The 26,044-nt window shown below is 44.3% G+C and overlaps 1 protein-coding gene across 3 annotated transcripts in view; it reads left to right on the top strand.

The window, feature by feature from the left end:
* Positions 1-26,044, top strand: part of PLPP1 (phospholipid phosphatase 1) — a 124,836-nt gene that overhangs the window by 97,800 nt on the left and 992 nt on the right. For all 3 annotated transcript variants that reach the window (XM_034773808.1, XM_034773809.1, XM_034773806.1), the window contains one exon: positions 21,800-21,976. In XM_034773808.1, the coding sequence (XP_034629699.1) occupies positions 21,800-21,976 (177 nt within the window). The remainder of the gene's footprint in view (positions 1-21,799; positions 21,977-26,044) is intronic.

Here is a 26,044-nt window from a genome sequence, read left to right as displayed (position 1 = left end):
AGACAATATTGGGGACTACTCCTGAACCAGTCCTGAGTGTCTAGAGTCCCATTTGCTATCACCTGACCATCCACAACTGACCCTGCTAGAGTATTCAGAGAAGGTAGGTAAACCAATCCGATGAATCCAAGAGCAAGACTTTCTTCCGCACCAGACGAGGTGGTTACTCCATCTCCTCGTTCTCAACCAGCTGACTTTAAGGAATATCAGGAGCTCATGTACAGGGTGGCGGCACAGCTACAGATCTAGCTTCAAGTCCAGGAGCCCTCAGCACAGTTTACTAGACATTCTTCAACCTTCTGCTCCCAGTTGAGTGGCCCTGCCTGTCATCAAAGCCATCGTAGACCACACAAACATGGCTTGGTGAACACCTGCTTCTTGGCTTCCACCCATAAGAGGACAGAGAGGGGTTACTTTTCCCCGTCTAAGAGGGGAGAGATTTTGTTGCCTAACTCTTTGGTGCAGGCAGCTACAGAATGGTCCAGACAACGCCCAAAGGCTACTCCTTCTGATAAGGAACATAAGCAACTCGACTTTCTAAAAAGAGAAGTCTTCTCTTTCCACCTTCCTCCAGTTCAAGATCTTGAACTATCAGGTCGTCTTGGCCAAATGTGATTTTATCAATTATGTGAAGTTTATGGAATTTAAGGACAAGCTCCTTGAGAATAGAGCCTGCTTCCAGGCTTTAGCAGATGAGGGCAGAGTGGTAGCCAAAACCTCCCTGCAGACTGTAGAGGATGTGGTAGTCACTGTGTCTAGGGGGATAGCTATGACCATTGTTATGATGGAAACTTTGTTGCAATCCTCAGGTTTTCCTAGAGAGGTGCAAAGTACCCTCCAAGATCAGCCCTTCAATACAGTCAACCTACTTGAGAAGACTAAGGCTCTCAAAGACTCGGGCAACGCTTTGCTCATTTGGCATTTATACCTCTGCCCCCAAGAGAAAACACCATAGACAGGAATATACGGCAAGGCTGCCTTCTCAGCCTTTTTTATTGTCAATGTCCTCAGAACCCACCATGCTAGAGATGGAGGGTTATAGACCCAGGAAATTAACCTCTACCTCATCCGCCGCCACATTGTACTATAATCCCCAGGAGACCCACGTCCCTTTTATTGATGCCTCTTGATTCCCTTCCTCTGATATTGGGAGGCTGTCTTACCCAATTTGCCAAAAACTAGAGGGGCCTATCTACAGACAAATGTGTATGAGAGATTAGCCATGATGGCTATGTGACTCGGTCATCAACTGAGGATACAGCTCTGGGGACATCAGTACTTTGGTCAGCTATCACTTCTTCTGCATCCTCACATCCAGCCTGTGTCTGAATTAATGCTGGTTGTTAATCTCCCACATATGAAATAAACATAGGGACCATCACTTGGGAGGGTGGGGGGGGAGGAAGTTACTTACCTGTAACTGGAAGTTCTTCAAGGTGTGAGGTCCCTATCTGTATTCCACAATCCATCTTCTGTCCTCTCTGCTGGCGATTGTTTGGGCTGTGGTGAAAATGGAGAGATGTCTGCCTGCACCACCTTTTATGCCCTTGATCCGGACCATAAGGAGAGCTATGGTGCATGTGCAGGTCAATGGACACTGATTTTTTTTTATTATTATTTTTAAATCCAGACTCAGGCGCATGATGCAAATGCCCATATGCGGAATACAGATTGGGACCACACAGCTCAAGGAACCGCAAGTTACAAGTAACCAACCTCTGGTTACTAACCAGTCGGATGGTAGTGTTACTGGCCAGTAGCACAGGTTACTGGCCTACTGGATGGGGAGAAGCAATAGACGTGACATATCTTGATTTTTAGTAAGGCTTTTTGACATAGTTCACATGACATTCTCATAAGCAATGAAATGTGCTCTAGATGCAGTTACTATAACGTGGGAGAACAACCAGGGCTGGTGCAAGGATGTTTCGCGTCCTTGTGCCATCCCCGAGCCCCGCAGCAGCTCTCTGCCCCCCCCCCCCCCGTGGCAGCTCCCCGCCCCCTCTCCGCCCTGAGGGCCCCCCCCCCAGCCCGGGGAGCTGTGCAGCAGCTCCCCACCCTAGCTCACTTCTGCTCTGCCTCCTCCCCGAGCACACCGTTGCTGCTCCACGTCTCCTGCCTCCCAGGCTTGCGGCACCAATCAGCTGTTTGGCACCGCAAGCCTGGGAGGGAGAGAAGCAGAGCGGAGCGGCGTGCTCAGGGGAGGAGGCGGAGCAGAGGTGAGCTGGGGCAGGGAGTTCCCCTGCGTGCCACCACCCCCCCCTTACTTGCTGCAGGCGGTCCTCCCCGCGCCCCCCCCTGCCCCAGCTCCCTCTGCCTAAATACCGACGACGACTGGGGCGGCCGAAGATCTGGCCGCCGCGGTTGCCACCGAAGAAAATGTCGCCCCCAAATGTTAGTGCCCTAGGCAACCGTCTAGGTCGCCTAATAGGTTGCACCGGCCCTGAGAACAACTGATTTAAAGACCGTACCCCAAAAGTAGTCATCAATGGTTTGCTGTCAAATTGTGAGGTCATATCAAGTGGGGCCCACAGATGTCAATCCTGGGTCCTGTATTAGTCAATATTTTAATTTAATGATTTGGATAATGGTGTGGAGTGTGTGCTTATAAAATTTGCAGATGGGGAGGAGTTGCAAGCACTTTGGAGGACAGCATTAGAATTCAAAATGACTGAAAAACTGGAGAATAGTTTTGAAATCAGTATGATAAAATTCAGTAAAGATAAGTGCAAAGTACTACACTTAGAAGGAAAAATCAAATCCATGGTTACAAAATAGAGAATCACTGGTGAGGTGGTAATACTGCTGAAAAGGATCTTAAAGTTACAGTGGATCAGAAATTGAATGAGTCAGCAAAGTGATGCAATTGCAAAAAAGGGCTAATACCATTCTGGGATGTATTAATAGGGGTGTTGTATGTAATTGTCCCACTCTAATTGGCACTTGTGAGGCCTTACCTGGAGTATGGTGTCCAGTTCTGAGGGCTACACTCTAGGAAAGATGTGGACAAACTGGAGAGAATCCAGAAGAGCACAAAAATGATAAGTTTAGAAAACCTGACCAATGAAGGAAAGGCTAAAAAAACTGGGCATGGTCAATCTTGAGAAAAGACGACTGAAGGTGGGGACCTGATATAAAGAGGATGTTAATCAATTGTACCTTCAGTGGACATGGAGAACAACAACAAGTAATGGACTTAATCTGCAGCAAGGGACATTTAGGTTAAATATTAGGAAAAACTTTCTAACTAAGAATAGTTTAAGCTCTGGAACAGGCTCCAAGGGAGGTTGTGGAATCAGTCATTGGAGGTTTTTAAGAACAGGTTGTATAAACTTCTATCAGGGATGGTCTAGGTTTACTTGGTCCTGCCTCAGCACTGGGGACTGGACTTGATATCCTCTCAAGGTCCCTTCCAGCCCTACATTTCTATGATTCTGTTGTTCTAAACTTGCATGTTGAATTATCATATGGTATAGTGAGGACAATGTACACAGAAATATATGCTGCAACTCAGTTTTTCTGTTTGCTTTATGTATTATATTCAGTGGGAGAGAATGTTTACTTTCCTAAACTGCATCTGCTAAGTAGTTTGCTATTTTTCCCATTGTGGTGCTTATTACTTTAATGTAAGAAAGCCTCTGGCTTCCTGAAGATCATAGAGAAAAAAATGTTTTGATTGGGGGGGCCTAATGATAGTACAGCTTGTCACATTGCCCTCAAACTGCAGGAGCCTGCAGAGGGATTGCACGAGTTTCCAAGAAACTGGAGTAAGAGAACAATGTATAAGCATTCCCTATGGACAATTAAAGAGTATTACTGAGTCCCAAAAGGAATCCAGTCTCTCATGTTGTCAGGCAAGATAAAGGCATTGATGTAGAGCTGAGAAACAGGGAATTTTATGAGCTCAGAAAGGGGAGTGGGAAGAGCTGGGGGATCTAAAGTTTTTATTGAAAAATATAAATTTTGTGCCTACGAAGGGCTTTAAAAAAATATCCGGAGGCTATTACTTAGCCATCTAACATGCTCAAAATGAATAGGTTTGTTTGAAAGCATGTGTTTGGGAGCTTGAGGCCGTTTTCCTTAGTTTAACTTCTGGTTAGTAGGACAGAATTGGGCAGCTGTGCTGAGTTTTACTTGCTCAGGAAAAGAAATATTTACTTTGACATGTGAGTTGGACTTGTATGCCTGTGAATACACAGCTGTCCTTTTGCTCTCTAGCATTTGTATTTATTCAAAATATTTTTCCACAAGAAAAAAATCAAGTTCTATACAGATGACTCATTTCTTCTCTGAGTATCATGGACAAGCAGTTCTCTGCCATCAGCCCTCTAATCACAAGCGTGGCATGCAACAAACTGATACGTCACTGAAATGTAGGCACATATCAGAGGGAATACCTTTTTCAGAGTGTCTCAAGCACCATGATAACTTGTATATCTTTATAGCTCAGGCGGAAATTGCTGTTTCCTTGGAGTAAAGACTGCCTGCACCTTGCTCCAAAGCCCTTTGGGGTTTATACACTAACAAAATAGATTCCTAACACTTTCCTATTATAAAGTAGATCACACAAGTAGAGCCCTGCCTGGATACAAAATTTGTATCTGCATCCGACCCGAAAATATGGTCTGCGGATATCTGCAGATTTGTAGGACTCTATGTAGAAGTCAGACTTAAACTAGTTTTGTGTCCAGGATTGCTGGAGTTTTTAAACCCATTAAGTACAGCAAAACTTTCCTTGAACTCGTATAGCTTCTAATATATCTAACATGAGAACAAACCCATGAGAAGAATGCATTTTACTGCAGATTGCTCCAGACCACTACTTGTTCAGGGAATCCATTTTCAGTTACGTCTAATCAAGGAGAAAATTGGTTAAACAAATTTTACTATCGTGTATCCAATGTTAATGCATTAAGGATGATTAAGTGCATTATTTGATAATGTTTCCTGGGTGGAAACAGACTTTGAAGAACCCTCAATAAACATTCAGTAAAATAGTTCATATAATCCTCCAACATAAACCGGGCAGAATTTAAACAGCACTGGAGTGTATATTCTTATCTGATAAATATACAATTGCCTAACCATAAAGGAATAGACTTGAGAACACTGCTGTTAAAAACTGGAGTTTCTGTTGCACATATCTGTCAGCCAGTGAGACTACTTGGCACAACACGCTGCACTCCAGGCATCAATTCTAGTTCTAGGGTTAGATTAGTTTGGTCTCTTTTTTTAGTGGACATTTATCCATATTGCTAAAGCAGTTACTGCTGACTCTGCTTAATTGGTTGTGTGCCAGAATAGGTGCCTGAGTTTCATTGGTGGAGCTGTGTGCATAAGTTTGGCTCTAGCTAGCGGTACTAGTCCTTGAATTGAGCTATTATCTCATACTGGAACTTCTTTGCCAGCAGCAGAGCATGATGTGGACTCTTTAGGGAGTTGGAGCAGAGGCAGAGTCCATGTGAACCATGTGATCTGATGATGTGAGCAGGACCACAATAACTATTTTCCCAGGCTGTTTCTCTCTAGCCAGCAGGGAGGATGGGCCTGCATTCTTCTCCAGCAAAACTGGCTTTGCTCCTGCATGAGAGGAGGGACGGAAAAGAGAGCCTCAGTTCTCTTCTTTCTACCACCAATATCTGTTCTACTGAACCAGCACTTTCTCTTTCCACTGTGAAACCTGGTGCAGTGAACCATTCATTTTTATGAACTCCAAATTCAACCATAATGGTTTGGTTATCTTTAAGAGGATTGGCTCTGAAAATTAATGCAGATTCTTAAAGATTATGGGCTAGTCTCTGGTCCCTAATATGCCTGCTCTAAAAATCCAGTATAATCAGTTGTGAGGGGCTCCCCTTGAAGACGGAACCCCTGAAGTGGTGTAGAGCCAATGTAGGGCGGTATCTCTCACTTTCTCCCCAGACCTGACATAGGAGTGTCGTAAGAGTTCTGCTGTGCTCCAGCTGCCCCAATGACTCTTTTGGGACTGTTCTAATTGGCAGAAATTAGAGCAGCCCTGAATCTGTTGTAACTTTATCCTCTGGACCAGCCTGTGGTTTGAGGATCAAAGAGCTATAAAAGGGTGTATCTTCACTACAGAGTTACCCTGGATGATCAACACCCATCTTATCCTACCCCAGGTATGTGCTGGCACACTGCAAAGCCATATTCAAGTTATTGCCTCCTTATGGGAGCTGTACTTGCCCGTGTGTGTCACTAGGACTCCTGGGGCATATCCTATGGTTCTTTGTGCTGCAGTAAGCTGAGGTGCTCTGATTTTTCTCCCAGTGACTTGCGAGAGAACATGTCTGTCCTTTTGGGTATACGGGAGCAATGGTGGGAAGATATTGGATGACTATCCCCACTTGAGTGTGGGGTGTTTTTTTAAAGCCTGTGTCCTCGCTGCAAAGGGGGTGGGTTCCAGCCAGAGTGAAAGCAGAATCCGTGCTCTAACCCATATCCCCAGCCATGCTAGCTAGCCCCGGTTGAAAGCCCCATTAAAATTGGTGAGACGGTTTTGTGTCTGGATAGGAGGGAGACTAGAGGTACACCCAAGTAAGAGCCATGGTTTACTCTAGTGATGACATACCCAAAGTGGCTTACGGTTCTGCTGCCCCACCCCTGAATTTTGCTAGCTAGAGAAGGAAATGATCCCCAGAATGTGGCCCTATGTCTGCACAGTATTTGAGGACCTAGCTGTCCTTGACAAATAAAAAGACATTTCTTGGTGCAGATAGCACAAAACAATGCTGACTCCCAGCACCATGTACTGCGAAGGTATGGTTCTGGAGCACAGATGAAAATGTAAATATTTACATTGGAGAGGGAACCAACTATGTCAGGAGGCTAGGTTTACATTTGTCCCCCAAATGGTAGTCATTAATATAGGTACATTTAGATTCCTTATATTGGTTAAACCACTGCTGTCTTCATGCATCTGATCCAGATTAGTCAAACAGTCGCTGCTCAGTAGCTGTCCTGACTTGACTAAAAGAGAAGTTATTTGCAGGTCTTCTGGAATTATGGTTATCAGCAGTGATGGGGATCTTGTGAAGTGATCTGTGGTGTTATGAAGAAAGGAATGCCTGCAGTGCTCTCCTCCCTTTATTTCAGGGCTCTGTGACCTGATGGACACAATAGAAGAGTTTCTCTCCTTCAGACACAAAGAAAATGTGGTGTTTGTTTTCTGCTGTTAGAAAATGGCCAAACATTGCATTTGTAATTAACTAAGTAGCTCATGTCCATTGCATTGTTTTAGAGAAGCAATTTCTGCTTTGCACAGACAGCTGAAAAAAAATTTCAAGCATTTTTAGTTGGACTTCCAGCATGAAGCTATTTCACCTTCTATTGGTGGGGCTTTTTTTGAATGAGTCCAGTCACTAGCTTAGTAACATAAGTGGTTTGTGTGGTATGATTCACACCCTTGTAAAAATGAGGGAAATACTGAAATATGTTCCAGCATGTTTTGGTTGACACAGAATCTATCATCTGGAGTCTGCTCTTGCCTATGTGGTCACGATGACTTACTACTGCTCTGATATGATAGGCTGATACTTACTATTTTTTTTTTAGCGGTTGCTTCACAGACAAGGACAAAAGCTGAGGCAAACGAATACTGAAGTGTTGCAATGCATAGTTGTATCCCCCACAAAAAAGATGAAGCTAACACTGCAGACACCCAACAGTATTGTGAGCATGGAGCATTTCAGGAATGAAGGTTTTTTTTTAGGTAGAAAACCAGGAGATCGAGTTAACTGTCACATTGCACTTCTCAAATAGGGCACTGAGTCACTCAAAATCAGTCAGTCTTAACTCTGCCCTGTGTAACATGGTGTAATGAAACACTAATTCTTGTGCCTCTGTTTTTTATACTTCCATTATGAGTGTATTGGTGAAATTATAGGGGGAACAGATGATAATGATGCAACAATCATTTTAAATTTCATATTAATATGTTGCGTCTCAGATCGCGCTTAAAGAGGTGCCCAGGTGGTAAACTGCATACATCATTCTCTGCTAATGCTGTATCATGGAAGTGGTCTGTTGTGAATGTGCTCAGATCTCTTGTATGTATTCACGTATGCAACACTGTGGCATAAAAGTTCGTGCTGTTCTAAGTTATGATGTATGGAACATTTGCATTAACCTGTAGTCATTCTGGGGGGAAGTGGGGATTATGGACTTTAGAAGCCGCTTGTCTTTTTGTTATTACTGGGGCAGAATGAAAGTTATGGCTATTTGAGAGTCCACACTTTGTTTGAGAAGCGCAACCCTACTTCTGAATTTGCTGGGTTTCTTGATTTATTTTTTAATTCCAAGGTTTGTCCAGGCACTATACACTCAGTATGTGAGTATATGCCTACAGTCTTAACTTTGCCTTAACAAAAGTCTTTTGTTTGGAATCTCCGTCATTTTTACAGTTCTAGGGCCCACAGAAGAAGCAGCCCCTATTGCAGTAAGCCACAGGAGGTCCCCAAGAGGCCTAGTCCAGCAAACTTTAGGAGGAAAGGAAAGGGAAAATGCCCCTTTGTTCTATAGGTCAAGGTCTTTGGCTAAATACACTCCCACCCATCCTCCTGTGGCGAGGTCTCTATGCTACAGACACCTTAAGGTCTGCAAGAAGGAGTCTCTCTTTTTTGCAAACCCTTTGTGGACCCTCACTATTACAGCTTCCTTCCTGCAGAGCCCAGGAAATGCCTAGGAGTGGAGATCTTTCCTGTTACCCTCCTAATGCTCACAGGAGTCGGGCTGTCCTCTTAAGGTCTGCACCAATGGCTATTGGTGGGGAATGCAGCCACAAGAGACTTGAGGGTCCTCAGATGCAAAGAGGGGTGCATAGAGATGAAAGAACCTCTGCACTCCCTTTGGCTGCTTCCTGCTGCTCTGCATCTGCTGGCAGGAGTTCTAGGGAAGGAGATCTCTATGTTCTCCCACCTCCGAAAGTTTTACAGGCTGTTCAGCCCCCTGTGACCACTTCATTTGCTAGAGAGGCTAGCGCTCAGCTGCTCCATGCAAGATGAAACTGAAACAGTGGGATAAGTGCTTACAGAGACGCAGCAACCATAAGCTGCTCAGCAATAGCGTTTCCAACAATAACTGCTGCAGCAGTGAACCACCTAGCAGCAAGTTTAGATCACACAACAACAACTGCTGTTGAGGGAACTGATGGCCCAGCAGCAGGAGATGATGCAGCAAATAGTGCCACCTCTACACCTCCAGAGAGTTCCAGCAGGTCATGTATCCATCAAGGGGGTTCCCCCAACAGTACCAGTAAAGCTAACTAAGATGGAGCCGGACGATGACCCAAAAACCTTCCTAGTTATATTTGAGAGGGTGGCACTAGCAGCCCAGTGGCCCCTGAACAATGTGCTTTGATCCTGGTCTCATACATAATGGGTCCAGTCCGGGTAATCTAGATTTGGAGAGGGCAGAAGACTACAAACAAGTAAAGTCCACCACTTTGGACTACTTGGATATTTCTGAGGAGAGACACACCATCAGCTGTTCAGAGCAGTGAGCTACCCCAAGAGGGCCATACCCGAGATAGTAGTGAAACAGTTGGAAGTGGCTCCATCCAGAGGAGTAATTAGGGGCCCAGGTGACAGAGACCAGAACAATTCATAAAGATCTTACCTGTGACAGGCAAGGAGTGGGCACTACAGCACTGCCTGGGGATATTATCAGAAACGGTAAGGCTAATGGAGGACTTTCAACAAGCCAAAGGATTACCAGCGGTAGAATTACCCCCAGGACTCAACAGGGTGGGAGATGGAGCAGCAAGAGACCTGGGGGAAGGGGCAGTGAGCCAGAATTAGCAACAATCTCTCTGAGGGGCTCAGCCCCGAAGGCATCCTCCCAGATGATCAGACTACCCTTTGGACCACGGATAGTCCAGGCTAGGCACCTCAAACAATGGGAGCAGGGTGCAGCTGCAGCCACCCCACGACCGGGCCCGCACTCACCTAGGAAAGATGCTGGTGGCACCAGCCCATTCGTGTGCTATTCTTGTGGTCAGACACATAAAGAGGGAGTGCCCTCTTTATAGAATGTGAATGTGCCCAGGGCTGGATGTTAGAAACCTGGGCACAGAAAAAGGCTCCTCCTAAATTGATGGTACTGGTGATGGTCCAAGGGAAGATGGTTCAAGAACTCTTGGACTCCAGTTACAGCCAGACAGTGGTTCTGGCCTCCATGGTGGGAGGTGATGACACACCTAACCATACAATCTGCCTGCAGTGTATACATGGTGATGTCAAAACATACCTCAGCCAGTGACTACAGCTGACAATGGGAGCCCATACTGCAGTGGTAACAGCAGACCTACCTGAAAAATAATCCTAGGCTGAGGCTGGGACTGACCCTACTTGCAAGTCATTAATGTACAAGCCTGATAGTAAGCAAGAATTCAGGCCATCAGTACAACCAGTTCCCCAGAGCTTGGTGAGCCTTGGGGAAGTCACTGATCCTGAAGAAGGAACATCCAGACCAACACAGCTGTTGACACCCATAGGGGAAGAAGAGATAAGCAGCTGGAACCTGGAAGCCCTCCTACAGAGTGAGAATTTTGGGCAAGGACAGAGGCTCCACCCTAACTTAGCCTTTGTGGTGTGAGCAGTATCTGCTCTTCATGCTCAAGAAGGAGTGCTTGTGTTGAATTGAAAGGCATCAGAAAGCTGGGGTTGGTGAGGGTCCAGCTGCTGGTGCCATGCAGGTGCCACTGGGCGGTGTTGCAGCTTGTACACGATATCCCATGTGTTGTACACCTGGGGAGAGAGAAGACATTTGTATTGGATAGTGGCCTGGTTCTACTGGCTAAGTGTGCATCATGAGATGAGAATACTGTTTCTCCTACCTGGAGAGGCAGCAGCAAAGATCCCTGACCTTGATCGAGTCTCCCTTTGAGGGAATCAGTGGACATGATCAAGCCCCTAGAAAAAACTGCCTTGGGGCATCAGTATATATTAGTGATCAACTATGCAACCAGGTGCCCAGAGGCTGTTCTTCTGCACTCTGTGAAAGCCACAGTGATAGCTCCAGAACTCTTGAAGCTCTTCTCACGTGTGAGATTTCCCCCCAAAATATTAACAGATAAGGGACTAACTTCACCTCCCAGCTCACGCGTGAATTATGTTCCCTTCTGAAGGTTACATCCCCAAAAACCTTGGTGTACCACCCACAGACTGATTGCCTAGTAGAGCAATTTAATGAAATGCTGAAGGGAATATTGAAATGCTTTGTTGACACCCGCAAGCAGCAGAACCAGCTACTCCCATCACTCCTGTTTGCCATAAGGAGGTCTTGCAAATGTTTACAGGGTTCTCCCATTTGAGTTGCTTTGCGGTCATCTACCATGAGGAGTATTGGACTTGTTATGAAAAGGTTGGGAGGAACAAGACATAGGAGCCTTAAGCATGACCCAATATGCTTTACAATGAAGGGAACAACTCAGAAACATAGGGACTTTCAGTAGAGAGAATTTGAGAGAGGCCCAACTCATCAGGAAAGAAATTACAATAGAGGGGCATGACTACAGACTTTCCAACCAGGTGACTGTGTTCTCCTGCAGCAGAATCTAAATTAATGGCCCAATGGCAGGGTCCGTTTGAAGTGGTCAGGCAGGTCATATGAGAGAAGACTACCAGGGAAGAGAAAAGAAACCAAGATCTATCAAGTGAATATTCTCAAACTCTGGAAGACATGGGAGGCCCTGCTGATAACTCCCTCTCCAAGGGATCTGAATTAGGGTCCCAGGTTGCCAGCAGCCAAGAACCGACAACAGTATGGGGGGGTGAAGGTCTCTCCCCTGCTCAAAGGAAGCAGCTCCTCCAATTTGTTGGATTTCACAAAGGTATTTTCCACCTGCCCAGGAGAATGCAGTTCATCCAACATCATCTATAGACCATGCCAGGCCAGCTGGTCAGGGAGAGCTCTAGACCATTACCATGGAGGTTGTGGGATACAGTCTGAGAGGAAGTGCGAGCGATGCTGGAGATGAGGATAACTATGAAATCCAAAAGTGAATGGAGGAGCCCTACAGTTCTCAGTCCCAAACCAGACAATTCGGTTTGAGTTTGCATTGACTTTAGAAAGGTTAATTCTGTCTCAAAATTCAACACTTACCCAATGCCAGGGTAGACGAGTTAATACAGCAGAGGTACTGGTGAAACACCTGAGCACTATCGACTTAACAAAAGGGTATTTATCCCCTTCCTCCCAAGAGAGCACCTTTCTCCCTCCTTTTGGGTACTTCCAGTTCAAGACTGCCTTTTGGCCTCCATGGAGGTGCCACAACTTTCCAGTGGCTTATGAACAGGATCCTCAAACCCTACCATCAATATGCTGCAACCTACATAGGCGACATCGTCTATAATCCTATCAGGGAAGACCACCTACAGCACTTAAAAGCAATATTAAAAACCCTACAGGATGCAGGACTTACTTTTCAGGGTTGGCCATAAGTTAGCCATAGATGAAGTAACCTATTTGGATACTGCGTTGGAGGCAGCCTTATGAAACCAGTGGTCAACCAGGTATAGGCCCTAACAGCATGTCGCATTCCCCAGACAAAGAAGCAAGTAAGGCATTTTCTCGACCAGGTTTATCCCCGTTTTTGTCTCGATCACAGCCCTTCTTACGGACTTCATGAAAGGCAACAACTCTGAGATGACACAGTGAGATGAGAAATATGAGGATGCTTTTAGCGAACTGACAACATGACCATGCCAGATGCCTGTGTTCTTCAGCCCTGATTTTTCCTAGGAGCTTAGACTGCACACCAGTGCCTCAGACGTCCGGCTTGGCATTGTACTGTCACAAGGCTTTGGAGGAGCAGGGCACCCAGTTCTCTACCCGAGTAGGAAGCTCTTGCCTAGAGAAGAGGCTCACTCAAGTATTCGTGATTAATTGGACCATGGGTTCCCTCGGGTATTACCTGTTGGGTAGCCCCTTCTCCCTTGTAACAGATTATGCTCCCCATGCTGGATTCACACAATGGAAGACCTAAACCCATGTATAATGCTATTATACCTTGCACCACAACCTTACAGTTTCAGAGTATATCACCCGTCGGGAAAGGACCATGCCAAAGCTGCCCTAGAACAGCCTTTCCAGCTTGAGGGGTGGGGCATGTGAAGGGACGCACCCTCACACTGACAGTGAGGAGACTAACGAGTTCCCCTGGGCCTGTTAAACACCAATGAGGCACATCTGCGAGGATTGTTCTACCTGGAGGATGGGGAAGCTTTAAAAGGGAAAATCTGCCACAGGAAGGGGTGGTGAACAAGAAGAGGGCTGCCCCATCTCAGGCAGCAGAGGCAGACCTGTCAAAAGGGAGACAGTGGCAGGCCCCTTTGCTCCCAGAGCTGCGTGACCCAGTTTCTTAAAGCAGTATGTCCCAAGAGGAGGGACCCCATTTTAAACTAAGCCCAGAGGGCTGACCCAGGAAGATGGCCTGATATCCAGGTCATCCTGGTCTCTGCTTTTTTTTTTTTTTTTTTTTTTTTTTAATTTTTTTTTTTTTTAATAATGGAGATATCCCATCTCCTAGAACTGGAAGGGACCTCGAAAGGTCATCGAGTCCAGCCCCCTGCCTTCACTAGCAGGACCAAGTACTGATTTTGCCCCAGATCCCCAAGTGGCCCCCTCAAGGATTGAACTCACAACCCTGGTTTAGCAGGCCAATGCTCAAACCACTGAGCTATCCCTCCCCCCTTATGGACTCCCCTCTCAGATGAGGAAAGAGGGGAGGACTTTTTTTTGTTTGCTTGAAGAACTTCCCATTGAGTGTCGTCTGGGGCGGGGAGAAAGACAGACATAAAAGACCAGAAGTTGGGACTTATGGGAACCCCTGCCACCGACATGGCTGCCAAAGAACGTGCTCTGTTCTTTAAGAAAGAGGAGAAAAGCAAATATCATATATTTTTTGTCTTCAACCCATGTTTGAGGCACGTTCAAATGTGTTGCTTCAGATCCTCCAGCCCTTGGGGAGTCTTCCTGTCTAAGAAACCTGCAGTCTGTCCCTGTGTTACTGTAAACTACACAAGTCTATAGTTATGGCTAGACACGGGTTCTCAAGAAAAAAAATTTGGTTGCCTCAAAATGTGGCCAGCAACTCTTGCTGGTGGCCACTCTCACACTTTCCCCCCTAAGCTACTTAATTAGCTTTAGGAAAATAAAATAAATATGCACATATACATGCCCAAATCATTGTAATTTATTTATTGCTGGCTAGTCTGTTGTGAAAAGTGATATTAACAAACATACAAGTATTATTTTTCACAGCAGATTTAATTAGCCCTGGCAAGCCCTTGGGACAAATTAAGCCCTGGATGGAGGGTTGGAGAAAGCAGTGGGGGCCAGGGGAGATGGGGTGGGAGGCAGTGAGGGGATGGAGCCTGAAGCCCTGCAGCCAGAGGACATGGTTCAGGGATGGAGCCTGAAGCCTTGTGGCCGGAGCCTGGGGCCTACCACTGTGCAGCTGGAGCCCAACGCACCATGGCCAGAGCTTGCTGTCCCACCACCTCAGGGCTGAAGCCCCAGTCCTGAGCCCACCACCCCTGGGAAGGTGGGAAACTCACTGGCTTCCTGATCCTACAGCGTTGGTGACTCCAGAGTCGAGCAGGGCCCAACCCCTGCTGCTGGCCCCAGCAACCAACAGCAGGACGGTGCATCCAGGAGCAACAGGGAGGGGGAGGAGGCTCTACTTTGCACTCCCCCGCCCATCACAGCCCAGGAGGTTGTGGCCACAAGAAAAGCCCTTGGTGGCCACATTTGAGAAATGCTGGGCTAGAACTAGGAGTAATGGGCAGAAATCAAGGGGAAATGTGGGATGCCTATTGAGAGCAGCAATCTAGGAGTGAAGTACAAGGGCTGTGTGTGTAATAGAATACATGGCTATGGAATGACCTTCCCAAGGAATCTGTAGAAACTCTATTGCTTGGGACTTCTGAAGTTGGGCTGGAGGAAACACTATAGTAGGGAATAATTCTGTGTTTGCTGGGACATTGACTGGATGAGCTAATAGGTTGTTTCTACAGTAACTCCTCCCTGAGTTGTCCCGGTTAACGTTGTTTGGTTGCTGATCAATTAGAGAACATGCTCACATTTAAAGTTGTGCAGTGCTCCCTTATAACACTGTTTGGCAGCTGCCTGCTTTGTCCATTGTTTGCAGAAAGAGCAGCCTGTTGGAGCTAGCTGGTGGGGGCTTGGAACCAGGGTGGACCGGCAGCCTCCGTAAGTTCCCTGTGTGGCAGCTGCCCAGCAGGCTATAAATTGCCGGGCAATTCAGCTGTCCCTCCCCCCAGTGCGGTGTACTGCTATTGCTCTCTGCCTTGGAGCTGCTCCCAGAAGCCTCCTGGTTGCTGTGTCAGGGTGGGGAGGGGCAAAGAGGGGTGGTAATGTTAGCATGTCCCCCTCTCCCTGCTCCTGCCGCTGCACCTCATCTCCACAGAGCGCGGGGGGACACGACAGGTTTCAGGACGGAGGGAGCTTGCTGGCAGCAACTGCTGTCTAAAATTGCTGATCTACATAAAAAGGCAATGTACTTAGTCGGGTCAGTGTACTTAAGGGGGAGATGCGTGTGTCTGTCTCTCTCTCTCTGCCATGCTGTCTCCCCTCCCTCCATTTGTGCTGCCTTGTAGAGTGTGACGCTACATTAACAACAATTTGTTAACCCTTGAGGGCTCAGCCGAGTGCTAGTTCATCATTTAGCAATAAGGCATTCCCTGGGAAATATTCCACCCTCTGACTCCACCACTTTATATATAAATATTTCCCTGGAACCTAACCTCCCCCCTATTTACATTAATTCTTATAGGGAAATTGGATTTGCTTAACATCATTTCGCTTAAAGTAGCATTTTTCAGGAACATAACTACAGCGTTAAGCGAGGAGTTACTGTATTTCTAACTTCTATGATTTTTTTAATTGATGCTGTTTGTGCAAAGTAGGGGAAAATCCAGAGTTTCAATTCTGAGATTTCCTTTTTGATGTAAATTTGTATGGGAACAGTAAACCTCTTGAAGACTGACATCTGAAATAACTGAACTCTGCCAGGTGAAATGCATGATTTGACTTAGGTTTTGTTTCAAAGCAGTGTTCAGTTGCAGAGTATCTGTTCTGTTCTGCAGACTCTTTAATTAATGTTTGCAAAGGGCTTTGAGGAATACTGTAGAAGCACAAAGTATTATAAGCTAGCTTTAAATACATGACCTGGATTTAGTAGAGTTAGCCTTAGTGGCCAAGAAAGAACAGTGTGTCCTAAGGGCAGGGTTATAAGGCAGCTGGGGGGATTGCATGGTTAATGATTTCAAGTAACATTTGTATAGCAAAGTCAAGTTTTTATAATATTTTTCTTCCTTTTTTGGTTGTATGAAGTAACTGTACTTGTGGCCTGAAAAAAGAAAGTTTCAGTCTTTTGAAAAGTATTTTTCTCAAAGGATTTCTGAATTTTCTTATGTAGAGCTACAGAATTCCATCTCAGCAATTTTTGCTCTCTGGGAAACAGAAGTCACATCTTAAAATAAACTTTATAAATACCTAATATTTTTAAAGCCCCCCCCTCTTTTTTAGGGGAGGAGGGACAAATTTTTTAACAGCAGCAAATAATTCTCTAGTTGCAAAAACCTTTCCATTTGTGTCTGTGGCTCTTTGCAAAAACCTCAAAGTGGCTGTTTTTCAGCTCCTACGTAGTATTTTTAGAAATGGAGTATTAGACCATAGGCTGGGAGGAAATTTGTGTTCAGCATGTGTGTGGTATTTTCATTATAGGGTAAGCATTAAGTGAAAAATGGCTAAAAATTCTTTAAAGAGTGTGTGTGTGTGTGTGTGAACTTAGTAAATTAAAAGCACGGTGGGGGAGCTGACCACTGTTAATGGCACCTACCATTTCTAAGGTAACTTAATAATGACTGTTTACATAGGGGCAGAAGACAGCAGGAGAGGGAAGATGGACAAATCAACACCTATACATGCTGTTTGTGGAACTACTTAAGATATTTGAATGGCATTCTGTATTTAAGCATTAGTTAGCATTTTTTCTCTTACACGGATCTCTCTCAGATATAGTCGCACCTCCCTAATAGATCAACAGGGATTTATCCTGTGATTTAACATACTTTCTGCAGTAATGCTGTGTGAAATTTACTGACAAGTTCCACAGTTCAGTGACAGAATGTTTAACTCTAAAATTCAGTCTGCTTCCAATTATGCAGGAAACTTTTCACTGCACTTTAAGGAAAACACAGCAAAGGGAGCAGGATTCAATCCTGTTCCCATTTGAAGGCAGTTTTATCAGTGACTTCAAATAGGAGCAGGATTGGGCCCTAAATAAATCAAAAGGGGACATGTCTGCGTGTACAGATACACTCCAAGTGTCAAGCCTGTATTTTATATATGTATTGTATGTTACTATAACCATGAATGTAATAAAATTCACACCTATGGATGCATACAAGGCTACACATTTTATGTGGAACTGGCTTTAACTTTCATAGACCTGTATATTTATGGGACTACAGGGGAGAAGTTGTATGCCTTTAATGTCTTGTGAGAAAGATTGTTTTATTGCACTAAGCAATGTTGTTCATCTTTTTTTAAACTGTTCGTGTCAACCCAGGTCTTGCTCCTATTGCTCAATTCAGTTTTTAAGAGTGATTGATTAGAAGGCAAAAAAAAAAAACCCAAACCACTGGCTAAGTCTATTAAGTGTAAATTCAGTTAAAAGCAGCCTGATAAAAATAACATGGAATTTGCCACTGCAGCAGCTGGCTTATGAAAAATAACCATTGCAAACACTTAATATCAGAAAATGCACTTGTGATAAACAGCAGCAGCTGTCAAGTATCAGAGGGGTAGCCGTGTCAGTCTGAATCTGTAAAAAGCAACAGAGGGTCCTGTGGCACCTTTGAGACGAACAGAAGTATTGGGAGCACAAGCTTTTGTGGGTAAGAACCTCACTTCTTCAGATGCAAGACCTCAGATGCTTGCATCTGAAGAAGTGAGGTTCTTACCCACGAAAGCTTGTGCTCCCAATACTTCTGTTCGTCTCAAAGGTGCCACAGGACCCTCAGCAGCAGCTGTTACTCTTTGAAAGTAATTACAGCAGTAGATAGTCATTTCAGTGACGTGACTGAAAAGAAAATGCTGTGTGGGATGACTTCTCCCTCCTTCCCAGGTTGTGAACTTACTCTTAGAAAAATGTGGGACTCTGTCCCCTTTTGCTATGGAGTGTGGAAGAACTCAAGGGTTTTAAACTTGCTATAGGTTTCACTGTGCAGGCCTTCAGAAAGGCTCTAGGATGGGTAAAATATATGTACCTAACGGCCTCAGACACATCGTTATAGGATACTTCCAAATCTCGAACCACTATGGCTAGTGGTTACTTTCTTAATGTGGAATTAAAGTCTGTTTAAACATGAAACCTGGGCTTCCTGTTTGCCAGCTGTCTGTTACACAGAAAAGGGCCAGCATTTTGCTTTGGGACTACATTCTGCTTGAGGTTCAAGGACAGCATTTTACCATTAGCTCAGCTTTCTGTAGGCTGGTAATGAAAGCTCTTACCAGCTAATCTGCACCAGGGTCTCTCAAAACATTCTTCCAGTATAGACCACATTTTTGAAGGAAACTGTCTCAATCCCATAGATCGCCTCCCATCTCATTCATGATTGTAGAATATCCTTCTGCCAACTACATCAATGACCTACATAGGAAAGTAGCATTCAAGTACATGTAGCTGTCTTCAGGGGACTTCAGCAGCTGGAGAAAAAAGAAAGTTAGCACTGAATGACCAGCCAACTCTCTAGGCCGCCATGTGCTGTATGGACCACTGGTGGCCCATGTAGAACCACTGAATCTATCCTAGCGTGAAAGCTGAGGTAACATAAAACGTGTCCTGGATTGAAGATGCAGACTACAGCTTTTCACCCTTCACATACTATATTGCTCTAAACTATACTGTCTGGCAGTTAATATACACAGTAGCAAAATAATGGCAATGTGGAATGCAGTCATGTTTTGAAACCAATCTGCAGAATAAGCGGTGTCCTAAGAGGACCTGTCTGGTATTTACACTCTGATTAATCTTAGCTTATGCTTCTTTTTCTGGGACTGATTTCACCCTGACCCTGCCATGGGGGGTGGGGGGGGGGGAAGAAGTTGGTTCTGTAGAGGGTTGATCTTTTGACATGCTTTTTATAGCAGGCTGAAAATACCAACATGATGATGTAATAGTTGCTTTGAAAAACCAATGGAACATTCCCCAAATATTTACCTTTGGAGTAGCACCTTTGAATGTACAGTGTGCACACTGTACAAGTATTTACACAAACTTAATGGTTATAATAGATGCACGTGGTTTTTGAAGTTGGCTGTGGAAGCATTGACCATAGGTTGTTTGTGTATCATGGTAGCACATGAATCCTGTGTGGCTCAGTTGATAGCCCTTCAGATTCTGGACTGCAAAGTTATGAATTCAAGTTTTACACCAAGATTTAAGCAGTTGACCAGTGCTGCTGCTGCAGTTTTGAGACACTGAGCACACATCCCAGCTCCATTAGGTCTTTCTTGTAAAGCTCTTGTAGATGATAGGGTAATCCTAGTGTGCTTTTTTTTCCTGGGAATGGATGTTTCAGTGTTGCAAACTGAGTTATTGCTGAGTTCCCAAATGGCTGCTGTTCACTAGCAGTCACTATTCAAGTTGTACCATGAAGCAAAATCAAAACTGTCCCCTTACATATATTATAAAGCATTTAGATTTCCTGTGTTTGGAAGAGGCTCTGTAAAAATCTTGTGAACACTGAAGACACAAAACACAGTACAGAATAGTTGGGGTAAAATAACAAGGAGTTTTGCTTAAAACAGCATCACTAAAAAGCCACTTTGCAAACTTTTTGTGGTGTATATTCATTACTAATCTTTATAACGTGTTCAACTTCTTGCTTACATCCAGTACAAGATTTCTTAAGCGTGTCTAGAGATTCTTAGTTGTATGTTGGATGGACCGAAGAAAAGCTCCCCTCAGCTGGAACATGGGGTCTCTAGCCTCTTTCTGTAATGGAGTGTGATAGACCAAGGCAGTGTCTTGTGTGGATTATATGGGGAAGGTAACATATAAGATCTTGTAACCTGTGTTTTGTACTCCTGAAGGGGGTTTGTAGGAGGGAGCACAAAAGCTGTGATGGAAGGATAGACTGATATGAAGTTAGAAAGTTCGGTTATGCTTAAAATAGCTCATGCCCTATCTGAGTATAATCATTTTAATATGAATCTGGCAAACCTCTTCCACTTGGGGGGGGATTTCCACATTCTGTAGAGTAAAACATCAGCTGTTCAAAGGCAATAACTAGAGCCAAGGCAGGTTAAAATGCATTTCAATCTTACTGCTGGGACTTGGCTTTGGCTTGCATCAGATGCATTTATTTATCATCACAGGTCAGGCCTCTGTGTTCATGCCTTTTTAAAAACTTTTTTAAAGCAGCAGAATGCGCAGCAAGGTAGCTGCTTCACCAAGAGGCAGGAAAGAAGGGGGGGGGGGAAAAAAAGGGGCAGGGGGGGGGGGGAGGAAGAGAAGGAAAAAATGGCTACAAACTTTTAGTCCCTCCCACCCCCACACTAAGAATCTTTTCCCAATATTCCATGACTTTTGGGGTGCAGTCTGTAGAGCAACAGTTAACTCCAGTGATGTAAATACACGTGTAGGTGGCCACATTATTGAAACTTTGTCAAAACAACCTGAACACATTTGTAGTTTTGTGGTGACAGCTGATGAATGTTGGTATCCTTCGTTGTAATAGCTAAATTAGCTTTCTATTTTGCAATTAGAACCAGAATTTTATGCTGAATTTACACAATTATTATATGGGCTTTATTTACATCTACACTAGCACTTATGTCAGCCAAACGTTTGTTGCTCGGGGGGGATGCTCTCCTGCGGACGTAGCTACCGCTGCTCATTGAACTGGTTTTATTATGTCTGCGGGAGAGCTCTCTCCCATCGGCATAACGCAGCTACATGAGCACTCTTACAGCAGTACAACTGTGCTGCTGGAAGCTTGTATGTGTAGACGTAGCCTAAGTGGCAGGCTGTATTTAGCACCATTAGTTATTGCAATCATGTGTAGACAATTAAAGGTCTGTATACGCCTACTTATATAGGAGTATAACCATTATGTATTCTATACTCACACTGTTATCTTTTGTTGCTTCCTGTTTGGAGTATGAAAAGTTTTTTTGAAACCCTGCAAGTTATATCTGACAGCATTTTAACAGCCTAAGAAGATGGCTTAGCAATGAAGGAAGAGCTGGCTAGCTTTAATCAGTAGAAATAGATATTGATCTAATCTCCACTGTTCACTGAGGTCTTTCTTCCACTCCTTAAATGGCTTTAGTCTGGCACCAGCATCTTATAATTCTGAAACAATTTAGCCCTTTGTCAAATCAGTGCTAATGGACTATATTCCTTTACACAACATATAACAAACTAAGGGTGGGGAGTAGCGTAACTATACAAAACATTAAGACTATAGTGGAATTAACACTGAAATCTGTCTTCATGTTGTACTGAGCTGTTGGGTATTTACACTAGAGTAACATAACTTGGATTTGATATCCTGGAACTACTATGTTGTTTCGAACTAACTTAATATTCAGGGGTATGGAGCATAGTATACTTCTGAAATGTGAATACTGAATCATGTAACTTCTGATTAAACTTGAGTTACCTGGGCCCATGACTTATCAGCCAAGCAGTTCCAGATGAAAGCTGCTTCGGAGGTACTTCATAACCACTTTTCCTGTCTTTCAGCTTTATCTTCAGGCCAGAATGAAAGGAGATTGGGCAAGACTTGTACGTCCCACAGTGCAATTTGGTCTCATTGCCGCATCTATCTACGTGGGTCTCTCCCGTGTTTCTGATTACAAACATCACTGGAGTGATGTGTTGACTGGACTCCTTCAGGGAGCGGTGGTAGCTGTGCTCATCGTAAGTTCATAAGTAGTTCACTAAGCCCGAATCAAAACTATTTTAAAAGTAGGTTTCATGCCAAGTGTGGTAAGCCTAGGCTTTGTTCAGGGGGAAATGTACAGACTTTCCACATGCTGTGAAAAGTAGCAGGGTTGGGGGAGGGAATAGAAGAAAACATCTACAGAATTAGATCACATTATTACCACCATAGAATGTAGAAGCCCCAGTAATGGACTGGGAACCTAGCTGTGCTAGCCTCTGTGCAGAGTGTAAGATCTTTGGGGCAGGAACAATCTGGTTTAAGACAGATGAATACAGACAGGGGAGTACCAGGAAACCATGAGCATGTACTGGCCAGTCGGATAAGCAGTGATCTCAACACACCAGCACTGTAACTGTTAAATTTTTTGTAGGCTTAATGGGAAAGGAGGCTTAAAGATGAATTTGAAGGAGGATTAGGTAGTTCCCCCTTCAGGGAGCTCCTCCCAAGTACAAGGGGCAGCATGGGAGAGAGCATGAAGGTGCCTGTTTGAAAATTTAATGAGCGAGTAATGGAGGATAGCATCATGGGTAGATCAGAGGCAAGTGTTGTCACCTCAGTCATGAAGGAGAGATGACAGGGAGGGTGGTGATAGGCAGTGAAGGGCTTTGAAAATGAGGACAAATAGGGGTGACAAAGCCAAAGTGACAGGCTAGGAAAACTATTTTTGCAGGAGCATTCTGACTTGAGCGTGTAGAAGAAGGCTGTGTTTGTCAAGACCAGAAAAAAGGATGTTCCTGTAATGGACATGAGTCTTAGCTGTATGGAGAGATAGGAAAGACCATATCTTAGATGTTCTGTAGAAAGAATCGGCAAGATTTAAACATAGCCTGGATATCGGGATCTAGAGAGAGGTCAGAGTTGACGGGGATGTCCAGGTTGTGGGCCTGAGTGACAGACATGATAGTGGTGTTGTCCCATGCTTAGGTGAGGAGGGAAGCGCAGGAGAGGAGATTCAGAGCTGTTAGTCATGTTGAGCTTGATCCACAAGATGTGCGAGATGGGTAGAGATTTTAGTATGGAAGGCAGGCTTGGAAAAAAAGGGTAGATCTGAGTTGTCAGCAGAGAGATTACCCAGAAATATGGTGTAAAGGGGACCAAGGACAGAACCCCGTGGAAAGCTGGGGGGAGGAGGATCCCCAAAGGACTTATAGGGGACAGCTAGGGGTCACCAAATGAAATTAATAGGCAGCAGGTTTAAAACAAATAAAAGGAAGTGTTTCTTCACACAACGCACAGTCAAGCTCTGGCACTCCTTTTCAGAGGATTTTGTGAAGGCCAAGACCATAACAGGGTTCAAAAAAGAACTAGATAAATTCATGGAGGATAGGTCCATCAATGGCTATTAGCCAGGATGGGCAAGAATGGTGGCCCTAGCCTCTGTTTGCCAAAAGCTGGGAATGAGTGACAGGGAAAGGATCACTTGATTACCTGTTCTGTTCATTCTCTCTGGGGCACCTGGCACTGGCCACTGTTGGAAGACAGGATACTGGGCTAGATGGATCTTTGGTCTGACCCAGTAGGGTCATTCTTAGGACACTGATGAGAGCAATTTGAGAGGTCAGAGGAGAAGCGGGAGGACATTCATGGAAGCCAAGAGAGGACAATATTTCAAGAGGAGTACAGTCAGTTTGAAAGGTGGTTGACAGGTCAAGGATGAGGATGGAGTACTGCTGCTGCAACTTACATGGCTAGAAAAGGGTGAGTAAAGACTTAGAGCAGTTTCAGGGGCGTGCAAGGGGCAGAAGCTGTATTTTAGAGGGTCTAAGATTGAATTGGAGGAGGAGAATGTTGGCAGTGATTTTTAACAGGTGTGCTCAATGAGCTTAGAGATTAGAAGGAGAAGGGTCGGTAGCTGGAGAGGTAAGTGGGGTCAAGGGTGGGTTTAAGATGAGAGAGACTAAAGCAGGTTTCTATTGTGATGGGAAAGAGCCAGAAAAGAGCAGATGTATAAGTAAGGGAGGGGATGAATGGTAGAAAGGAGAGCAAGAGCTGGCATTGGGTTATTTGGGACAAGTGGAGGGGTTAAGAGAAGGCAGGAAGGAAGATGATGTCTTTTTAAAATTTTTCTCTTGGTAGAAATCTGTAAGACCCTTTGCAGAGAGAGGAGGGGAAGGTTTGAGTCAGTCAAGGGTGGTGAAAATGTGGCTGGGATTGAGGACATGAGATTCAATTAAGCTGGAGAAGTACAGGTGTTACTAGGCCAATGTGAAGGAGTAGAAAACAAATTGTTGAGGAGGAAGTCAGGGGATGGGGCAGATGTCAGAGGCAAGGAGATTTGTGCTGGGTGGGAATTGGTGAGGGGAGAGGGCAGAATAGATAACTTTAATTTTGTTTAAATGTCAATTTTATGTTGAGGCCTAAATTTACTATAATCTAGCATTAAATTAAACTGACAATATTCAAGCATTACATGTGACGTTTTAAAGAAGGGCCAACTACTGAATTGCTGGAAGGCACCGGTTAAGCTCCTGGAAGCAGAGTTTGGAGTGCTGAACTAGCTTTTGGATAACAGTAGCCTCTTCTACATGGTCAGAGAATATTTCCTCTTCAGTTTATTCAACTACTGTAGCTTATTCAAAGTTGAGAATCTGACTGGGAGTCAGATTTGCTTGTTTTCCCTTTACATTTCATTTTCATTCATAAAGGAACAGAATGAGGCCTTCCAGTGCTAAAATCTTGGATATAGAATCATAGAACTGGAAGGGACCTCAAGAGGTCATCTAGTCCAGTCCCCTGCAGGAATTTGGCCAACCTGTTCTTAAAAATCCCCAATGATGGAGATTCTATCACCTCCCTGGGCAATTTATTCCAGTGCTTAACCACTCTGACAGTTAGGAAGTTTTCCCTAATGTCAACCTAAACTGTCCCTACTGCAATTTAAGCCCATTGCTTCTTGTCCTATCCTCAGAGGTTAAGATCAACAATTTTTCTACCTCCTTCTTGTAACAACCTTTTATGTACTTTAAAATCTGTTACCGTGTCCCTGTCTTCTCTTCTCCAGACTAAACAAACCCAATTTTTCAATATTCCCTCATAGGCCTTGTTTCTAGGCCTTTAATTGTTTTTTGTGGGTGACCAGAAACATAGTTCAGTTCACTACTAGGGGTAATATGTTGTTTAATTGTTTTTAAATGATTTGTCAAGCCATCAGTAAAAAGTTAATCTTCTTCTAGAAAATAAGAAATAGTTGCCATTTTCTAACGTGTAAAAATTAAGGCTCTGAAATGCATGTTAAACTGTGCTAGCTTAACTGGTTTTCTGGCAGGATGATTTTCACTGGTTGTCTTTCTTTAGAAAAATAAAGTACAAATACAAAGCAAGATAATAATCTAGATCATGATTTCCTACTTGATTTAAATCAGTCCACCCTGGGTCAGTATAATGGAGCTAGACAGGGGGAAAGAGGGGTGGTAAGAGCTATAAGTGAACGGCAGATGGACAGAATTATATAAAATTTGAAAAACCCTGTGAAGGGAAGCTGGAACCAGGTCTGCTGCTAGACAGCGAGAGAGGGAAGGTGGCTGGTATAGGGCAGCAGGAGGCTCTGGACTGTTTCTGGTTGTCAAAGACTTTAGAATTAGTAAATCTCATCCTTCCACCTAGCTTTTATTCATAGCTTGGAAGAGGACAACACTCTTTCCTGGTTCCTCAACTTTGAACTAAACTGAAGAAAATACTCTGTACCTGCAGAAGAGGCTACTTCTGTCAAACACTAGGTTTAGCACTTTGGTTCCAGGGTTAGGGTTAGCCAGTGCTTTCCAGCAGTTCAGTGTTTGTTTGTTAAAATATTAAGCAGCAGATAGTTGCTGACAGTTTAATTCAGTAGATAAACTTACTTTTAACAAACGTTGTCAATTTCAAATAGGTTTTGAGTGTGCTGATAGGCTACTATGAATATTTTGTCCTGCTTGGGTTGAGTGCCCAGTACATAAATGGCATAAAGTTAACCACAGATACTCCTAATGAAGTGTTTATATTATAAAGCAGAATATGTATAACAATTTGCAACTTATTTAAATATAAAATGATAGGAATGCTTTGAA

The sequence above is a fragment of the Trachemys scripta genome, chromosome 6, assembly GCF_013100865.1.
Source record: "Trachemys scripta elegans isolate TJP31775 chromosome 6, CAS_Tse_1.0, whole genome shotgun sequence".
NCBI lineage: Eukaryota > Metazoa > Chordata > Testudines > Emydidae > Trachemys > Trachemys scripta.
Note: the sequence above shows the minus strand (reverse complement) of the source record. Positions and strands in the feature narration are given on the sequence as shown.